This window comes from Ciconia boyciana, chromosome 9 (genome assembly GCF_034638445.1).
Source record: "Ciconia boyciana chromosome 9, ASM3463844v1, whole genome shotgun sequence".
Classification (NCBI taxonomy): domain Eukaryota; kingdom Metazoa; phylum Chordata; class Aves; order Ciconiiformes; family Ciconiidae; genus Ciconia; species Ciconia boyciana.
This window is the reverse complement of record NC_132942.1, coordinates 26485563-26506545: the sequence shown is the minus strand read 5'-3', so window position 1 is coordinate 26506545 and position 20983 is coordinate 26485563. Positions and strand designations below refer to the sequence as shown.

Below are 20983 nucleotides of genomic sequence, written 5' to 3'. Positions count from 1 at the left end.
CTCCTTTTTTTTTTTTTTTTTTTCTCCTTCTTAATATAACATTGTATTTTTGCTGTGGTCTGCTATTAGGCAAAATAATTGAGTTGAAAAATGTGTTTGCCTAGTGTGTAACAGTTTCTGTATATTTTCCCAGGGAGGTATGGGAGCAGCACTGCTATCTGATCCTGACAAAATAGAGTCTGTAAGTATCACCTCGTGGGTTTTGAACTGCCTTGGAAAATATTATGTACTGTGCTCTACTGGAAGCAGGAATGAATGCCTAGAAGACAAATTTGTAAAAGCTAGATTGGAATAATCAATTTTGAATACTGAAATTAAGGTTATGGATAAATAATCCTGATTTAGTTCTCCTTGTCATTGGCTGGACTATAAAATTGTTACCTTCTCCCTTTTCAGTTTAAAAACTTTCACAATGTGGTGCTATATTTGCAGAGAGAGGAGTTTTATGTGCATATGTATGTAAATCTATATAAAACCCTATGTGAACAAGTATGAAAAAGGTTCATACATATGTATGTATATATTTATGTGTATATATATTCTTTTATATCTATAAAACCCTGTATGAACCTATATGAAAAAGATATGTATACACATCTATCTGTATGTAATATAGGTAGATATGTAATATGTTTCATATATATATTTTATTCCCCCCCACCCCCCAGAGGACTTCTAAGCTTCTTGAAATTAAACAGAGTCCAGACATTGCTCTGGGTTTCCAGGACTGTTCTTAGCATATAGTTATTTTATTTTCTTTCTGTTTAAAGACGTGATTCTTCATAGTTCAGATGAGTTGACTGTGAACTTTGTCTTGCTTCCCCTTAGCTTTTAGTCCTTCACTATATCCTTCAGAGCTCCTGAGGGCAATTCTAGTTTACAGTTCACCTCTCACTAATAACTGAATCGTGGTACACAGTGGCAAATGTTTCAAGGTAGTTATTCTTTGGTTCTTGTGCTATCAAAAGTATGCAGATCTGGACAAAACAAAAATACCAAAAGCATTTTTCTGCCTTTTTCCATGTGGCTTTTGAGTGTTATTTGTTTTAAGGGTTCTTTGATGCAGGTCAGTCTTTTGAAGAGTCCAGACTCTCTTTGCTCATCTGCATAACTCTTTTTCTGAATGATAGCCAGTCTCTTTCTGATCTCTGCAGTTCATGCCTTTTCCTTCTAAAATGGACGTTGAGTCAGTCTTTCTTTTGTAAATGCTTCTTCTTATTGTAATAACACCATTCCACCTAGCTTTGCAGGCTAGTAGGACTTTTACAGTTTCAACAAGCTGATGCATTGCATAGTTACTATTCTTTGTAAGCTCAGATGTGGAAACAGGTTGTTCTGCATCATTTATTTCGTTATCTGAGGACATGCCATTGGAAGGGCATGTCATCAAAATTATAACCATGATGGAGTGTTAGCCTTTTGCCAAATGTAAAAATCTCTTGGTGTCAAGAGCTATGGTGTTAGCCAAGCTGTATAAACTGACTATTCAGCAACTGGAAGCATTATTAATTGTGCCAAAGCAAGAGTTTAAATGGAATAGACTGGACCTATTACTCTCTCTTTCATTAGCTGATGGGAAAAGCAAAAGTACAAGTGATCCAGTCTTGATCTCAAAACATTTTTAGAGAAGGTTGGTATCAGTCTCAATTTTTCAAAAGAGAAAGCAGAGTCAGATAAGTGTTGTTATCTGCAGAAAGTCAGCTAACAATACAGGCAACAGAACTGGAATCAGAACCCAATTTTTTAAGGCTTATATATAGGCCTCGTGTTCCATGAGTGTGGTTCCATGAATTAGGTTCCACGAATGTTCCATGAATTAGGTAAGGTGGGTGATACAGTCCAGAATTAAATTGTAATTTATGAAGCATGAGGTGATGAAGGCTGAAAGAAAAACTTTTAGAGTGGGAATTGAGAGAAAAATATTTAACAGGCTAGAAGTAAATCTGGCAAAAATGTTTCTCATAAGAATGAGAGGCAGTTTTAAATAGGATTGCTAACAGCTTCCCTTCCCCTCTACAACCACTACATTTTGTTTTCATCTTCAGAAGAGCAGGAAACTTGATGTTCAAAAATTTGGAATTGTTCTTTTCAATTTAAGATGTTAATAGGCAGCAAAATCTTAGGCATGAAAATTACTCTTAGCCAACTGCAAAGGGATAAGTAAACTTATAGCCTGCAAAAGACATCTGAAATTACAGCTCCAAATCAAGCTTCCATGTGATTAAGAACCAAATCCTGCACTTTTTATATTGGAATCCTTAAGGAGGCTGACACTGAAAACTTACAAGGTCTGCTTATGGTGCCATTGTAGGAAAAGTATTATTGTGATGGTGTTTGGAAAATGTTGTCATTTCAGTTTTATTTATATGCAAAAAATAATACAAATTAAAAATACTAGAGAGGAGTTTTATATCATAGTCTTGGATCTTACTGTTTTCTTTGAGAGAACACTACTGAGGAAAGATTTGAGTAGACAGTGCAAGGTGACACTAATTACTTGCCAGCTGTTCTAAGGACTTGAGTGCTAGCTATAACAGCTCATTTCTGTATTGGGAACCTAATAAGTGCAGTAACATTAAACAAAATTCAAGTTTCATAGCATACACAACTCTGAAAGAAATCATTTACCAGCCATTTTATACAAGGGAAGTGTACTCAGAATAACATGCATGATAGTATCTCAAAAAAAAAAAGTTGAAACACAAGTATTTTTCTAGTAACAGTCAGGATCAGCTGGTTTCTACTCTTTTATTTAGAGAGCTGTTGGATTTCTGATACCATTTATTGTATAGTCATACAGTGATTAAAACATGTATAGGCCATTACATGGCCCCTTTAAGTATGGTATGTTGGACTTAAATTCAGCCTGTGAAAAGGAGATTCTTTCTGTAGCTCACTTCTTAAATGGTTAAACTAACTGCTACTCATTTGTCTGCTTATTCTGAGTTTGTTTTAATGAATAAAATATGCTTTCTGTTAAGTGTGGAATTCGGTTTACAATTTTTGTTTTCTTTTAGAAGATACAATGATGTTGCTTGATATTTTCCGCTCATTTTTTTCCATTTTGAAGGCTTTCTGCTCTTAAAAAAAAAAACAAAAAACAAAAAAACCCTCTTTTTAGGGAATACTTACATTTAGTTTCCATAAGAAACTCACAACTCAAATATAAGAAGACTGTGAAAACAGTTGCATGAAAATGAAAAACCTTTGTACTTTATTTTGAAATGGTCAGAGTATACTGGTCACCTCATATTAAAAGCAGTATTGAAACTCCATCAGCAGTTAATTGCTTTGTAAAAGTCCAGTTAAAATCAAAAAAGAAGTGGAAATAAAAATGGCTTAGACTAGAAATAGGTTTGTGTATCTATCAGATAAAATGATATACTGAATTACAGACTGCATGTGTTCATCTAGCATGTAAGATTCTTTATAGAGGAACAGTAACTAGTGTTACATTGTTCTAATTTCTTTGTATCTTCAAGAGAGAAAGGAGGAGAGCTTTATTAATGTCACTGTTGTGATCATGGTTTTGTCTTTTTTTTTTTTTCCAGATACTGACTACCCTTGTTAAAGGGATTTGTAAACCAGTAACCTGCAAAATCCGCATTTTGCCCTCAGTAAGAACAGAAATCATTATTCTAATGTGTTTAGTTGTTTAATTTTGTGATTTAAAATTAATTAGAATATATTGCATTCTAATATATTGGCATTTTAGACTTGTTATTGTGAAATAGCACTTGGAATTATAATTTCTGTTGGGGATGCTGTCACTACCTGAAGGGTTATCTGACCTGTGGGTCTATAGAGATCATGACTGTGGGTTCATTGGATTCCATGAAACACAAGGACACAGAGGCTTTTATCCTCTAAATTACCAAGATTACCACAAATACCACAAAAATCACTGTAGCAAATATACCTATGATTAATAAAGCTAGATATAGATATATCTATATCAAGCTATTACAAATTATTAGTAGCAACAGTCAATAGTGTAACAGCAATGATTAATATGGCAGAAATTAATTATAGCAACAATCAATAACAGCAACAACCAAGTGGGTCTGTACTATTACAAGTTATTACAAACTTATCACTAGTGAAGCAAACTTAGCAATAACAGCAGATATACTTATGGCAGATTACTTATATGCATATATATGTATGCTCACAGTATCAAGTTCACAGTATCAAGTTCACTGGTATTAAGTGCACTAGACAGATCTCACAAGGGCGCCAAACCATCTCAGATGGAACCATCTCAGGACAAACTGATCCTGGAAGGGGACCCAGCCATCCCAGAAGTAGGAAGACAAACTGAACCAACCCCGAAAGTAGGCCCAGGGGGGACCAATAAAATAACAGACAGAGACTCACTCCAAAGATGATCTGTGTCATGGACTTTGGAGTCAGCCAGGCATCCCTGGCAGGAGTCCAAGTTCTCATAGAAAGTTCATGCGGAGAGTTCAACCTGTGTAGGAAAAGGAAAACTATGTGCAGCATGGGAAGTTCTCAGAGAGAGAGAAGCTCCATTTTGGATAAAAATTAAGTCATGTTTATGTCATAGAGACACAAGAAGGGTGTAGGACACCACCACTCGAGCAGCCAGTAGGTGCTGTTAATTCCTATTTTTCACCTGGGGCAGCCAATAGATGATTGTTTTCTGTTCTTTCAGACCAATTTTTATTTTTTCCAGACTGTTTTCCTGTTCTTGTAGTTAGAACAGCCAGTGGCAGTTACAGATTCATTCTTTCTCAGGATATTTTCCCCTTTTTCCAGACTATTTTTTACCTTTTTGAGATGGTAAGTTGCTGATACGGTTCCTTGGTTTTGCAATTATCGATGGTATCTCAGGATGTCGCTGGTTTCTAGGTACCCAGCTGCACTTTCAGGGATGCTTCTGGTTCACAGGCCTAGTTCCCAGGCTAACGGTTTTCAGGCTGACAGGCATTTTTTCTCTCAGTATTTTTCGGAAGATATTTTCTTCTGTTCAGTACTTTTCCCCTTCCAACCAGGTCGCCTTTCTGGCTGCTCACATCAGATGCCAAACTTTTTCTCCTATCTAATTTAAAAAGTCAAGAAAATACGAAACATTAGATGTCTACACATGGTTTTATTCCATTGAACTCCAAATGTGGATACTTCTATTAAAAAAGTATTTTAGTCTGTTTATTGTAACCCACTGAGTTAATCCCAAAGCTTTTGCTGGTGGATAAGCACTAAATGAAAATAAAAAGGAAAAATACACTCTCATTTTAGAAGACGACTGCCAGATGTGGAATTGACTGAGAGTAATATCGTGTACATGAGCACAGTGTGGTGAACTTTGAATTACTTGACAGTCTGCTTGAAGTTTAAACTTCAAGAGGGGAAGACCAAGTCCTAACGTTACTTTTCCAACTTCCAACATTCATGTTAACAATGAAGATTTCACTAATGAAATTGTATTTACAAAGGAAACTGCCTGTTGTCTATAAACTACTCATATTCTACACTGCAAGGAAATTTTGCAGTACTTGACTCCTGATTTACTGTACGTGCAGTGACAACAATAAATACTACAAATGATACCTGAAATAAAAACAACTTCTGCAGCCTTTTTAGAAACTCTTTGATAGATTGAAGCACTGAAATTGCTAGCTTATACAAAGAGGTTTATAACCTTCCTACTCAGAAGCAACATCTTCATTGCAATTAGAATTACTTTTTTCTGGATAGATTCTTGGGTACAGTCATTCATTTCAAAGAAATTGTGGTAAGGCTGTTATATTGCTAAAGCAGTTACATTTTGTTTTGACAGTATTTTTGTGAAATTTAACTGTTAAGAATGTAGTGAAAATACATAGGTTCTTTTTTCTTTTTTTACAGCTGATGTACTTTCCTTCCTGGATTTTTTTTTAATTCAGTTGAATTCCCTACATATTTTTAAACCTCCAGGAGATTATGTGCCTTATCTTTTAATGACTGATTATTTTGCAAATGTGTATTTAATTACCTGCCTAGATACCATGATTGCATATGACCTGGATAGATATTTCTGTAGATGGATGAACTGTAACTGAGATAGCTATTGTTCAAAAGTCACTTACATGTGCACTTAAAATTATTAAATGAACAAATGAAGCCTGTGTGAAAAGAATCAGTAATTCTGTGTAAGATCATTTGGGTTTTGAAGTACTGAAGTATTAAATCAGAGAACTGGCACCTCTCCTTTTTATTTTCTACAACTATCCTAGAGCCTCTTCCTTTTTGTTTCAAGCTGCTTTTGCCATAACATGTCATCCATCAGAACAGCAGGTGAGCTTTTGTCTCTATGTCCATGCCAGCTGGTAGATGTTGCATTTTTCAAAGACTGAATGTGCTATTTTTGTGATGAGCCACAGATCATTCTCCAGCTTTTGAAAAGAAAATTGGCCTTATCTTTTTTTAATCTTTTTTCATTCTCCCTTTCCCCAAAGCTGCATAAAACAGGCTAACCCAGCAGTGTGCCAAATTTCTTTCTGCCTTTTAACAGCATCTCACCTCTTTGAAGATACACTGGGAGCTTCCCCTTTTGCCCCTGTATTTTTTGATTCACTGGTCATGTACAAATAGCAGTAGAATTTTTTAGATACTATTTAACTTTTTTAATACACATCTGAGAGGAATATTTATAGATGTGTGATCGCATGTTATGTTGATTTCAGAAGGCATCCTCTTATTTAAGATGCATTTTAATTACAATGTACAGAGTAGTCGTTAGAGCGGACTTGCTAATCAAGTGTTTTGTATCATTTTCAAATGACAATCTAAAAATCTGTTGGAAAATATTTTCCTACTACAGAGTATTGTGTTACCTGGTTTGAGAAGGTTTGCAATCTATAGTTTCCAGGAAGTATTGAAAGTGGATTCTCTTTTTTGCCATAATATGTAGTTCTTTAATTGAAGTATCTATTAAATGGTTATGCATGTTGGGAGTTACTGTTGAAATACAAGAATCATATCCCTCTTGATGAAAGAAAAGACTTCCAACATTTGTTTGTACAATGATCACATGATAGTTATTCCTTTTTCTTTGAACTAAAATCATGTCATTCTCTTTTACCCCTCAGATTGAGGATACTGTGAATCTGGTAAAGAGAATAGAAAAAACTGGTATTGCTGCCATTGCAGTCCATGGAAGGTAAATTCATTTTAGGCAAGAGAGACTTAGTTTTGGTTTTTTTGGTTTTTGTTTTTTTTTTTTTTTTTTAGTTTGCTGGTGAATGTAGCACAGTAAGATATGACTAGAGTATACTCTACATGAAATATCTGGTTCTGTTTTCAACTGTTAACTAAATCGGTGGTGTAGAAAATCAGGCCAGTGATTAGGGAATTGAACCACTTGCTGCTATTTTTCTAAAATTTTTTGTCTCAAAGACCAAATAAAACTAAAATTATCTTGCATACTCTGTATCTAAAAAATGCTGCTTATGTGGATATGGAATTACAGTAACAATGTTTTAAAATGTATTTGATATGAAATAATTCTCTTGTGTTTAAGAAAAAAAAAAGAAAATTACATCAAATATATAAAGTAAATAAGCAGAAATAAATATGTCCCAATAATCCTTGAAGCATGTCTGCTGTGATTCAGCTATCTACAAATTCCATAGGAAATCTTTGGTCTTGTCTTTTTTTTGTTTGTTGGAAAGGAAGAAGGAGGAGAGGCCTCAGCACCCTGTCCACTGTGATGTGATCAAAGCCATATCTGAAGCAGTCTCCATTCCAGTAATAGCAAAGTAAGTTGGACTAATTAGCTTGTTACTGCAAGATGCCTGTACCTAACTTAAGATTTGCAAGTGCAGGAAGAAGATCCTTCATGTAGGGCAAATACAATATTACCTGTTACCAAAGATCAAATCTGAATAGAGGTAGCAGGGACAGAAGTTGGCTGTATGAAATATCACCATACCTCAGTTTTTAGTTTAAAAATTCCATGTATTTTTCAAAAAGTATTGCTTTGTGTGTCACAATCTACCATTTACAAGTTGTTTCTGATTGCATCCAGCAGTTGAATTCTCTATGCTTTTAAGCCCTGTGCAGTGACTGGTTATAACCCTACCACTGTGTATCTTGGACACTTGCACACTAGAGATCACCTGTCCCCCTGCTCAAAAACAGTGTTACATTCTGTGGCCTCACTTTTTCCGTAAGACCTCTTTAGTCTCCAGATGTACAGACACAATCCCACTGAATCTGTCTGCTTGTATTGATAGATCCTTCAGTAACTCTGTGACAGTAAAATAAGAAACTCAGCCTTAGAAAAGTTTAGCTACAAACAGGTAAGTTTTAAGAGCAATTTTGGAGGTAATGAAAAGTATCAAACTGTCCTGAATTGTATCTGCTCTGCCTGGCCAACATCTTCAGATGTTTCACCTCTTTATAAGTGGCAGTAGAATATCCTTGGCCAGAGAAGCAGTGTCTTTAAATGAAGTTCTCTCTTCATTGATCTTGAGTTTTCATGGAAAAGCTGCATCTCTGCAAACCATATACTTGGATCAGGAATTTGAGAACTGTTTTCCTGTTCACATTTCTATGTAGAAAATACATTGAAAGTCACAGTTTTTGCAGTTAGAAAACCTGTTTCTGTACTGGACAAAGGAAATGTTCCATACTGATAATCTTCGTTGATCCACTTTTCAGTGATTCACTCCCTTTCTAGTTTTCAGAATAATTTTTTAAACAACCTCGAATTAAAAAGCCAAGCAAAATTCACATTGTGCATTGCCATGAAGCCTTTGTTTGCCTAGGTAAAAGATGAGGCTAACAATTTTTCTTAGATTTTATGCATGTCACAGAAATGTCAGCTCTGAGAACTTTCTATGCTGTAGAAGTGTGCAATTTGGATATAAAAATATCAGAGGTTTATTGTTGATAAATTGCTTCTAATTAATCCCTGTATCAATGTACTTCTTTGCAAGTGTCCCGACATACTGAACTCACCTTAACAATCCTATTTTTTAATGGTTTCTCTGAAAAGGGTATGCTCTTTGTTTTAAATCCACTTAGTGAAACTTTGTTTTAAATCCACTTAGTGAAACTTAGTGATTCTCTCTAAAGAAATGTAGATGTGCAGCTTGGAATCCTGCTTATTAAATATATTTGATCCATGGTACTTGATCCCTGCTGTAACTTATTTGGCTAGTATTTTGAGAATTTTAATGGCTTGTACCTCAAGCTTGGTCAGGAAATATACAGGAATGAATAAAAGGAACTAGACTAGTGCTAAAAAAAGGCAAGAAAACTTGAATTGATACTATGATTTCTAGAATGGTACTGTTTATGGAATAATCTTTCGTAAGTGCAGGAAGCTTGCTTGTGCTCTGTTCTCAAGATAAATGTCTGATTTTAAAGTAATTTATTGTTCTTTAGTTTTTATTTTGAATTTGAGTGGTTTTACTTTTGAAGGGATAAAGATCCTACTCTTACTTTATAGTTCAAAAGTCCAAATTTTATTTTACATTTTAAAAATGTGAAGGGAAACTTTAAGAGAAGGAAAAGGTGTTTTAAGTGTTCTTTTTGCTTACTAAAACGTCTGACTTGCTGACTTGAAAGCAGAGGTAGTACAATAGAAGCAGTGCAACTGTCTTTTAACTTTAAAGTGCTTTGTGACTGATCTGGAAGTATGACTTGTAGTTACTCTCCATATGTTAAGGCCAGAGTGAAAATGGAATGATGCTGTCCATATTTAGCTTGTTTTCAGTATCAGTTGTGCCAACACAGTTTGTATGCAGCTGAAGGTTGCAGAACTAGCAATTACAAGGTATCATTTTTCAAACAACATGGAATTGATTCTTTGTGAGCCTTCTCCATTAAGAACTGTGTTAAAGCACACAGTTTGTGTAAAATACAAACTATATTCTTTCTTCATGAAAAGTCTTCTATTTTTAAGAGAAGATAGAAGAAGATAGAATAATTGAAAATATTATATATAATCAGTGTTTTAATGAAGATAGAATAATTAAAAATATTATATATAATCAGTGTTTTAATGAGCCATTGTTAATACTCTGACCCATTTATTCTCTTAGATTTGAGATAATATCCTAAATAGACTCTGCCACCATTAATAATGTAATATCATATTGAAAATACAAGGCTGTGTTAAAGTACAAGTAATATCACATAAAACTTTCATGATTATAACAGTGATGTTAATTTTTAGTGGAGGATCTCATGACTTCATCAAAGAATATATGGACATTGAGACCTTCCAGAAAGCAACAGCTGCCTCATCAGTAATGATAGCTCGTGCTGCCATGTGGAACCCATCTATCTTCAGAAAAGAGGGTCTTTTCCCCTTGAAGGAAGTCATGCAAGATTACATCAAATATGTATGTTTTTTGGAAGATCTTACTTGTAGTTAACATTGTTTAGAATTGTTAATCCAAATCTTACTACACTATTTTAATTCCTCTTAATTTTAAAGACTTAGGCTCTGGGCAGTATTTTAACATACTGCCTATGACATGAGTCTTGCAAATCAACCACTGCTTCCTCTTTTATTTTGTTCAGAAAAAAAAATTTCAGAAATCTGTATTCAGAAAACAGTTTTTCCTGATCATTCTTTTATTATGTACCATGCTTTTTAGCCCTAGTTTCTTGGGAACTTTTATGAGGCCTACAAGGCTATGTAAAAATGTCTAGGAATATGAAAAGCTAATGATGTGTAGGCCAACTTCCTTGATGCTACAGTAGTACAAATAATATTGTACAGAAAACTGAAGGAATATTATATACTGAGTTACTGCTAGATTCATTTTTAGAAATTAATTGCTTTTCACAAACATTGTCAAGAATTTTTAACAGCAGGGAAGCAAAGGGAATGGTTTGCCAATAAAGTAATGCTGTATATCTATAGCTCCGTTGGCTGAGTCATCTATAAAGTTTTATCTATTATTCAAAATACACAATTTTAATGATGTAATAGGAAATTAATCAGAAATCTGTGGCTTTGATCATGTCATCAGTTCAAAATTTTTTGCTTTTTTGAAAATTTGGACTGCCATTAACTAGTTACTTACTAAAATATCACTGCATTGCTAGCCAGTTATGTAAACTGGTCAACTCTTTCTTCATAAGTATATGAATACGTTGAACTTCTGTTCATGGAAGCATGCCAAAATAATCAGATTATACTCACATTCATGAGTAGTTTTGAATATGTTATTGAGAAAACTGTACATTGTGGTTTGCGTTTCAAAAAGGATTTTGAAATTCATCAAGAGACATGACCATTATATGAGATAAATTTGTTTGGTATGTTTTTATATACTTGGTCTCTCTCTTCCAGGCAGTGAGATATGATAATCACTATACCAACACAAAATACTGTTTGTGTCAGATGTTAAGAGAACAGTTGGAAACTACTCAGGGTAAGAAGCTGCATGCTGCGCAGTCCACACAGGAGATCTGGTAAGCATGTACTTCAGAAATAGGAATTGTATTCTCTGTCAAACTTGCAAACCACTTCTCTGTCTGTAGCACTGCCTGGCATTTCATGCCTTCAGAAGAAGTTGGGGGGGGGAATCCCGTTAATGAGTTGTGGAATAATACAGTAAACTCTTCCAGGTTTCCTCTATGCTCAGGTGTTAAAGCATTAACCCTAAGACTGTCTATATATTCGACACACTAATTTGAGTGGTGCTTCACTGAGTGACAGGCATTTATCCAATATTTGCATTAACTGATTAAGAAAAGTTTCAGCATTCTGTAGTGGTAGCCTGTGGAGCCAGGTTAATACTGTGGAGCTTGTCTTCTTCCAGAGATATTTAACTTTTCCTTTTGCATGTGGGGTTTTAAATGTTACTGGAATTTTTATGACAAGAGGTTTGTTTTAAATGAACACTTCGAGAGAAACTCAAAACAATGTATGAAGGTTGCCTATATGATACTTATGTATTTCTTTTGTGCTGCTTTTCATACCTGAAATATGGTAATGAACAATGACAATCTTTTTGAGGAAATATAGTAGCTTTAATGAATCTCTTCGTCTTGGACATCTGAAACAGTCTGGATGAAATTTCTCGAAGGGGGAGACAGAAAAGGAAGAAGGAAAATTTGAGAGAAACCATGAAATAGACATGTGATTAAAGAATTCACACAAAATGGAGGGGAATTCAGGTTAGGACCTATCCCAAGTTTGGACCCATCCCAAACTGAATAAAATAAAGGTCTGAGCTTGCATGTGTCATATCCATGTTGTGTGCCATAATTATCCTTCTGATGGAATGGAGGGGAAAAGAGTCTCTTTGTTTTTATAAAATAAACAGTGTGAAACTGTTTGTTATCTTACATGTATGAAAATGGATAGAAATGTCGAAAGCTTTGAAATATTTTGCAAATTGAGTTATTGTTTTCTAGCAAGCCCTAATCAGCATTCTGTTCATGTTCAAAATGAATGGAAATGCCTGCAATCCTTTTGGCAGTTTATTGCAGTTTACCAATTTCAGCTCTCTAAATGCTGCTGTCCACGATTATTACATTACAATACAAGTTATATATAAAAGGAGCTAGCCTTCATTAATCATAAAGGAGCAGTGGAATCCATGAACAACACTTAGACTTTGCAAGTTACTTTTCACTTTTGCAATGTAAATAGTTGAACAATTTTTAGTGTAGTAACTTACTATTTTACTTATAGTTTTCCCATTTGGTTAGAAGAGATATAGTATAGATTGAAACTGGAACAATCTTTTGCAGCTTCAAATAAATCTTAGCCAAAAGGGGGGTGGTGGTCTCTACTGAATGAATAGTAATGCATAGTATGTAAAGAAAAGAAATTGTAAGTAAGAGCCAAGCCTTTAAATTGGTAATTAGAAGAGTCACAGTTTATACACATAAACACTGGATAGAGATCTAGTGTTAAACTTTTGGGTTTATGTCCTATGCCTAACAATTCTTTAGGGGCTTCCAAAATTGAACATAATCAGTTTTTCTATGTGTGATGCAATACCAATGTCAAAACTGGCTTAAGCAGTGTGTGTGCATGAGAGGGACAGACAGAGAGCCACTTGAAAATTTATAAAACTGCTTTCTATCAGCAGACTCAAAGTCTTTTAACCACTGTTCTAAGTAGCCCGGTTAATGTCCAGGTAACTGAAGAACATTCAGTTATTTAAAATGCACTTAACACATCTTCAGACAAAAATGTTACTTAATACTGCTGCCTCCTGGTGGTGATGGCATGTTATGGCCATTTGAGATTTTAACCCGAATACTGCATGCAAGAGAGCAGGCTGCTGCATTTCAGACAAAAAAATTTGCATAACAGTACATAATAAGTTCTCGTCTCTTAGAAGCATCAGTTAGCATTATTCAGCTTCATTGCTTTTCCACTTAGAGCATTGGAGATGGCTTTGTGGCCAGAATTCATGTTGTCATTGCATAGCCTCATACCAATAAGCATTCTCATAACAGTCAGAAAGTAAAAGTTTTCTTATGCTGCAGGTTTTATTGTTGTTGTTATCTGCAGAAAATGAATAGTCTCAGTTTTTCAAAGTAGATGCCGCCTGCCATGGATCTGAAATTTAAAAGGATTTGAGGCTCTTGCCTTTGACCCAAATCCTAGTTGCTTCCTCCCTTGTATTGGGGCTTGTGAATAATGCTCTGAAGCCAGAAAACCTGAGATTTTGAGGTATTTGGATGTTATAGTGTTTATTGCTTATAGTATTTTTAAATACTAAAATTAGAAGAAGAATCTGTTTCCTACTTTTCACTCACATTGCCCTTGTGGAGCTGATGCACCAGTAGTCACTCGGAGACATTCTTTGCTGATTAATTCACCTGCAAGTTATGATTGATCTAGTAACTTGAACATTGCAGGACCTGTATTTCTGATTGATTCCGCCTGGACTTTCAGGCTGCAAATTGAATATATAGTGCTGGAAATGAGAACATTTGTTTTCTACTTGTAGCTCAACAGCATCTGATAAAAATTGAAGGAGAAACAATATAATGTCACTGTGGAGAACACAGCTACACTTTCATGTGATTCTCTGTACATATATACTCTATTTAAACACAATTGATTTCTATACATACTTTTCTCTATCATAATGTGATACAAAAATTTATAAGCTTATCTCTAATACAAAGGCATTCTGTTTGAATAGTGAGGTCTTTGAAATGACTGACTTCTATGAAGAAGCAACAGCTATTTTTGAAGCAAAGAAAACAGTAGAAACTAAGACACAAGATGAAGATGACCAAATGGAAGATCCAGATGTAATAAAAATGGCTGTTAGATTTGACAAGTAAGTATGCAAGTTAAGGTTTTCACTATCTTGCATCTGTAAATAAAAACTGAATCTGACAATGCCTTACAGTTTTTTGAAAATAACAATTTGCATAACAGCATTTACTGAGTGAATTTTTATGAAGCAATTTGTGTACATCATTACATAATCACTATCATCACCACTCTTCCTGTGCTATTTGGATGTTGTAAGATGTTCTTTAGTTCCAGGCTTCCTGAGACTGCCTAACTCTCTCAGTTAACTTACTAAAAGTGCTGAGTGATTTAAAAAAAAAATCCAAACATCTGTATGTAGAAGAATGTGAGTATACAAAGATATAGAGTTCAGTTATTTCTGGTGAAATTTAACTAAAACACAATAGTTTTTCTATAAAAAGTCCTGCACAAATTTCATAATACTCTTTTCTAAGCAGATAACATGTGTGCTTATCTGCAGTCTTCTAAATATGTTCCACTCATAAGGTATTCCTTGAAAAACTAATTCATGGAGTTATGCACAATATTATTTTAAGTAACCTTTGACTATAATCTGTGAAACCTATAGAACTGCTGTTACTTTCCATGTTATACCCGTGTTTGCTATTTTTGCTATGTTTGCTATTAAGTCTTATCAAACAGCTCAAGTAGAGTGTGATATAAAATGCTCCTCAAATCCAGTCATAATGCTTTAATATTTAAAGGATATATTACCTGACTCCCTGAGGACTGAATACAGTGGTTTTACAGTATCTCTTTTTTCTGCGAAGTACAAGGGGCTGTAATTCCATGTCAGTAACTGAATCAATGCCTACCTTTCCTACCCTTTTTTATTTGATAACTCTACTGTCTCATAACAGAAGCAGCTTCTTTTCTTTCTTCTAGTGTTTAATCTTATATTGTTGCTTATAATAAGCAATGCCAAACTGTATCTCTATTCTGTGTCGTATACTTAGTTACTCCTTTCTGGTAAGTATCTTTTCTGTAGTTGTATTACTACAGGATGTGAATGTTTGGGAAGAATTAATAGAAAAGTTTAGATTTCATTCTAGATGTTATGTCAGACATATTACTTGAATTATCTAATAAGGAAGCAACGTTTTTCTCATAATTTGAGCTGTAAAATTAAACCACAAAGAATAACTGGTAGAAGTAATATAATAAGCAGCACTGTCTGTGTTAAAATAGATCTGTTTAGTAAGTAAACTCTGTGCACAGTTGTTGACCACAAATTTTTCTGCCTAGGCGAGAATATCCACCACAGATTACTCCAAAAATGTATCTTCTGGAATGGTGTAGGAAAGAAAAGCATCCTCAGCCTGTTTATGAAACTGTGAGTCAATGAAGAAAGCCTTTCAGACCTCTTCCTCTGCCTTGTCTATGAACTTAAGTATTTTAGGACTCAAGGTAGTGAGAAATTCAGCTTCCCAGTCTGGCATAGCTCTTGAGTAAGCAGCTTCAGAAATGGTAATCCATATACGTATGAAAATAGCAGCTTATTTTATTAGAAAATAAAAATTTAAAAGTCAGACCTTCAGTCTGGTTTTTATTCATGTGTGAAAGAAGTTGCTGTAACTACAGGTCATTACATAGGAGTCCATGACCGACTTTATTTTACTTCTTCTGTTAAGTAAAGAATTTTGGATTCAGAATGTTTTCTCTGTTGTTGCACACTGTTCTAGGCAGGAACTATACTGGACAGGAGCAGCTGCTTGATTGGTTGGGGACATTGATTTTTTTTTTTTTTTTTTGTAAAGCAAAAATCTTTGCAGTTTAGACAATTTCTTCTTATTTTTTAATCTGAAATATGCAAAGTTAAGTTTGTGGTGTGAATTACAGTAATTTTAAAGGTGTTACTTGATTGTGGTGCAAAGACAAGAATAACAAGGACCCTTGACAATGTTGTTTGTTCTGTAAATGACATGACTTTTTTGACACCCCTCTCCCTTTTAATTCTTTTTTTCTCTAGGTTCAAAGGCCAGTGGATAGATTGTTCTGTTCAGTAGTGACAGTAGCTGAGCAAAAATACAGATCAACTCTGTGGTAAGCTACCCTTACTGTTTGTGCAGCTGTATTGTAATTGTTTCTGAAATGTTGCTTAAAACTTGCAATGCAAGGGTATTCCTAAAAGCTGCCTTCTAAAGCTACCTCTGGAAGAGAGAAAGGATTAAAAATTTCTGAGAATTGAATGTGACAAGAGGAAGTAGGCTTTACCATAATAAACTGTTACAGATTTTATTCACTTAGTACTTTAGTCCACAAATTGTATTGGAAGGGGAGCAAATAGGTGACCCAGTTCAGTTGTGTCTATGAAGAGTTCAGAAACTAACCAAGGGAGGCAGAGGGGAATGCTGGAGGAGGTAGTGTCTTCAGCCACTACAGCAGGTCCGTTCTCAATAACAAGTCAGGATTAAGTGTCTATATACAGTGAAGCAGAGGGCTGTTTAGTGGCTTCTCAGAGATCACAGTTAATCAACAGTTACATCCAGGGCTGCTCTGAAGTTTCACAACGGTATTTTATACAATCATCTATTAATACTGGAGTTGACTTCAGGCATTTGCACCTATGTTGAACTTGATTTAACTGCAAAGCTAGAGCTCAGCATTGAGCATTTTAAAGAGGACAAACGCACACAACAATTACTGGTGTTTGCAGCATTCCTGTTCAGAGACTTTAGGAAGTTAAGCTCAGCTGATATGAAACTTTGAGAAGAAAATGTTTTCAAATATTGAATTTCACAAATGTGTAATCTCCAGTCCCTCTTGGAAATGACAGAATTATCATTATTATGTAACAGTTCCTGCTTTTGTCAGCATAAATGAATTTGTACGCCTACCAGTGATTATATTTGGGCCTAAGTGTCTTTCAAAAAAGTGATCCTTCAAAACTCGGTTTTGTTTAGTGATCATATTTGTAAATGTTAACTTTCTGAGGATTGCAACTACTTGGGCCAAACACACATTGACTTCATACCTTTGAAATGAAAAGTGTGTGAGACACAAGACCTGATAGAAGCAGATTTTTCTAGGAATATTACATCAGGAGTGATGCACCAACACTGTCACCTAGCAAGATTCAAATAATTTCTGGAACTGACCTATTTTGTTCTTCTGCGGTGAGATGACTACAAATGCTGTTTATTTCATGATGTTGTATCAGAGACAGGAAATTGATTGTCTTTTGGCAGTGTAGAGACTTCAGTTTCTACTTTTACCTGTGCTCTGTCTGCTTGCTCTTCAGGGACAAGTCAAAGAAACTAGCAGAACAGGCTGCAGCTATTGTCTGTCTGAGAACATTGGGTGTCCCAGAAGGAAAGCTGTGTGAGGGAGAAAATCACCTGATTAACAAACGGAAGAGGGAAGACCGGGAGCGCTTGAATAACGGAGACCATGGAGAAGATCTTGCTGAGCCTTCCCATAAAAAAGCTAATTTTATTGAAGAAACTTCTGACATGAATGTGCCTAAGATGCCACGATAGCATGGAAATTAGAGGTTTCACACCTATGCAGCTACAAATTAGCTCCTATTTGTATATCTTGCTGTTCACATTTAATTTGGATTCTCTCAGAGAGATAAATTTCCTAGTTGTGAAAAATGGCAGTGAGATGGTTAATGTTCACCACTCACTGTCCCTATGGTGCCTTTCAAACAGGATAAATTAGCAACTTGATTTTAAAGAACACTGAGAAGATTATCCCAAATAATAAATTTTTTAAAATATTAGATATTTTCAAAGCAATTCTGTCTTTGTTTCTATTACTTTTTGTTTATTTTTAAGAAGTCTGCAGTTTGGTAAGAGATGTATGAATACATCATCCATAAGCAGATGGATTCATTATGGAACTATGTAATTAATCAGAAAAATTAATGTAGGAAAATACTAGTAGCTAAGTAGACATGGTTTTGTCAAATGAGTTTTATGCATGTCTTGCAAGCTTTATTTACGCCTGTCATATATCAAGAAAAAGGGGGGGTTTTTGTGAGAATTTATAACACTAAGCATGAAAATAACATTCTTCTTTCATAGTTTCTCCTACATTTTAGCCTCCAGAAATACGACAATAAGACCATCCTTTCCTGGTCTTAGGTATTACAATTGTGCCTTTCCAATAAGGAATTGGAGCCAAGCCTGGTAGCCATGAATTTGTTGGATGAAGGCACTTTGAGCTGTTTTGTGCTTTTGAACTTGGAAGTTCCAGTAAATGTCTACATGTATATTACTTGCAATAATGGGCATCCAAATATGGCCTTATGTGTTTGTTCTTGAAATGTAACCTAGTTTGCCTCAGTATTTATCTGTTAGTGATACTGGTGGTCTTAATCAAAGGCACATGTTCTTTTCTTAGTTTGCCATCATCATAACTTCCTATTAAAGTAAACTATAAGTACATGCTATCTGCCAAGAGAGGATACAGACCCAGTCGGATTTCATGGCAATCCAGCTGAGCTTGTCTGATTTAAAATAGAGTTTTGAATCCCCAAAAGAATGTCTTCATGGATTAAGAGAATTCAGGGATTTCAGTTATTAACAGTTTATTGAAATGGTGGTTTAGTTTCCCTCAAGAGGGTGAGGGATCTTCAGATTATCAGTTCTGGTCTCAAAACAAAATGACAGGGATATCATGCTATGATCTCTAAAGTATTTTGTATAAGAACATACAAAATATAATTCATTTGGATGTAGTTCATAAATAGTCTTTGTATTTAAAAATTTGAATCTTTTTCCTCAAGTGATAGTGCAAGCATTAAACCATTCTTTTACCACAGAAGAACAATATCTCACCAGGTAATGTTCAGACTTGTGAAATTAAATAGATGTGTATTCATATTTAAAATGTCTGCTGTTTACACCAGAGTAATTTATAGTAAATCTATATGGTCTGAGAAGAAGAAAGTTTTTCTTGCTTATTTTGTACATTGCAATAAATGCAGTTAAATATACTTACATTTGATATAGCTTTAGTGCTAGAATTTTACTCCTAAGCAGCAAAAGAATTTGCAGTATTAATCAGAAATTTCAGAAATAGCCATTTTCCTATTGTGAGTGCTATCTGGGTATCGTGTTTTTATCAGGACTATTTGGAGCCATCATAGAATAATAGAGGAAAAAGTCGTTCTTGGGTCCTGCTAGCCGTGTAGCTTGCAAGGTCTAATATCATAGAATCATAGAATGTTTGAGCTTGGAAGGGACCTCTGGAGATCATCTGGTCCAACCCCCCTGCTCAAAGCAGGGTCAACTAGAGCAAGTTTCACAGTACTGTGTCTAGCTGCGTTTCATATATTTCCAAGGATTGAGACTCCATGACCTTTCTTGGCAACCTGTTCCAGTGTTTCATCACCCTTACAGTAAAAAAAAGTGTTTTTTTTCTTCTTGTGTCTACATGGAATATCCTGTATTTCAATTTGTGACCATTGTCTCTTGTCCTGCCACTTAGAAGAATCTAGCTTCATTTCCTGTCATCATTGTCTGTCTAAAATTAAAATTGAATCTTTGGATAAACCCCAATTATTATAGGTGGTGGTGCCTAAATACAGTGCGGACTTGTATGGCAGCAATTACTATGGGTTGGTGGAAATTACAGTGGATTGGGACCAATTTATAGATAAGCCGACCATGGGGAGCATGTAATTTCTGTCTTGGCTCATAGAAAGGCCCAAAAAAAAATCACTCAGGAGAAAGTCTGCCACAGCTGATATGGACCTCTTTTCCAAAAGAGATAGGATCATTCAGTATAGGAGTAAAGGCCTTTGTAACAGTGTTTGTACCTTTTTTCTCCTGATATTTTGTCACATGATGTGAACGTGCATCTTTCCTGCCTCCTTAGGGAGGTGTAGCCTATGTAGACTTTTCACATTGTTTCTGTCCAGCACTTGACTTAAAATGCGATTCAGAGCACATGTTTATGGTGAGAGATAGGTGACTCCAGTGGCAGTTGAGAATGTATAAAATTTGGTTTTATGTTGAACAGCTGAGCAGATTTCTGCAGCATGCTGTCAAAAATTCACATGGAACTGTAGTTGAAGAAATTCACATGGAACCTTCAACTGTAGTTGAAGATAGATGCCTGAACGGAGGTTGTATGAATACCCTAGCACGTAGATGCTTTACTAGTCATCTTATGTTACAGGATATGTGGCTTGGTTTGGTTGATGGAGAGAATTGGATAATACTGGATATATAGTTCTCTATGAGCTGAAACAAACACTATGTTAATGCTAGGCTGTGAGGTATAGGTATTGTATTTATATTAAATCAAATGAGTGCTAAAAGTTGTGGGGGTGTTTCTGTTTTCTAATAAGTGCATGTTTTCAAATCCTTACTTAAATTATTATGTGGTCACTGATGCTTACACTTGCTCCTCTTAATTCATTGTAGTAGTTGTATACATTAATGAGGTTGTCTGCGCTGTAATTATGGATGGCCTTAGGTAGGCCAAACAGCATGTGAAAATGAGACTGAGGAGTCACTCTATTGGAATGAACATTCAATGCTAAATATAGAAGGGCTGTAAATTCTGGCAAATGGCTAGAAAGCATAACATGTTTGACACTCTTAATCAGTTTCAAAAAGAACTAAAGAAAAGCTGCAATTGTGTATATGTGTGTGTGCATGTCAGAATGTTTTGGTTTAATGACTTTCTGTGACATGCTTTCATTCCTCTTAACTCTGTTACAACTAATGTGTGACTTATTATCCTACTTTGATCATTCAATTCACCCTAACCAGT

At 35.1% G+C, this 20983-nt stretch overlaps 1 protein-coding gene across 1 annotated transcript in view; it reads left to right on the top strand.

Moving 5' to 3' along the window:
* The window catches only part of DUS2 (dihydrouridine synthase 2), a 31350-nt gene extending 10848 nt beyond the window's left edge, over positions 1-20502 (top strand). The window contains exons 7-16 of the mRNA XM_072872828.1: positions 134-181; positions 3552-3617; positions 7092-7162; positions 7674-7760; positions 10187-10355; positions 11315-11436; positions 14136-14276; positions 15500-15587; positions 16224-16297; positions 17496-20502. Of these exons, the coding sequence (XP_072728929.1) occupies positions 134-181; positions 3552-3617; positions 7092-7162; positions 7674-7760; positions 10187-10355; positions 11315-11436; positions 14136-14276; positions 15500-15587; positions 16224-16297; positions 17496-17733 (1104 nt within the window). The 3' untranslated portion in view covers positions 17734-20502. The remainder of the gene's footprint in view (positions 1-133; positions 182-3551; positions 3618-7091; positions 7163-7673; positions 7761-10186; positions 10356-11314; positions 11437-14135; positions 14277-15499; positions 15588-16223; positions 16298-17495) is intronic.
* Positions 20503-20983: the final 481 nt, after the last annotated feature.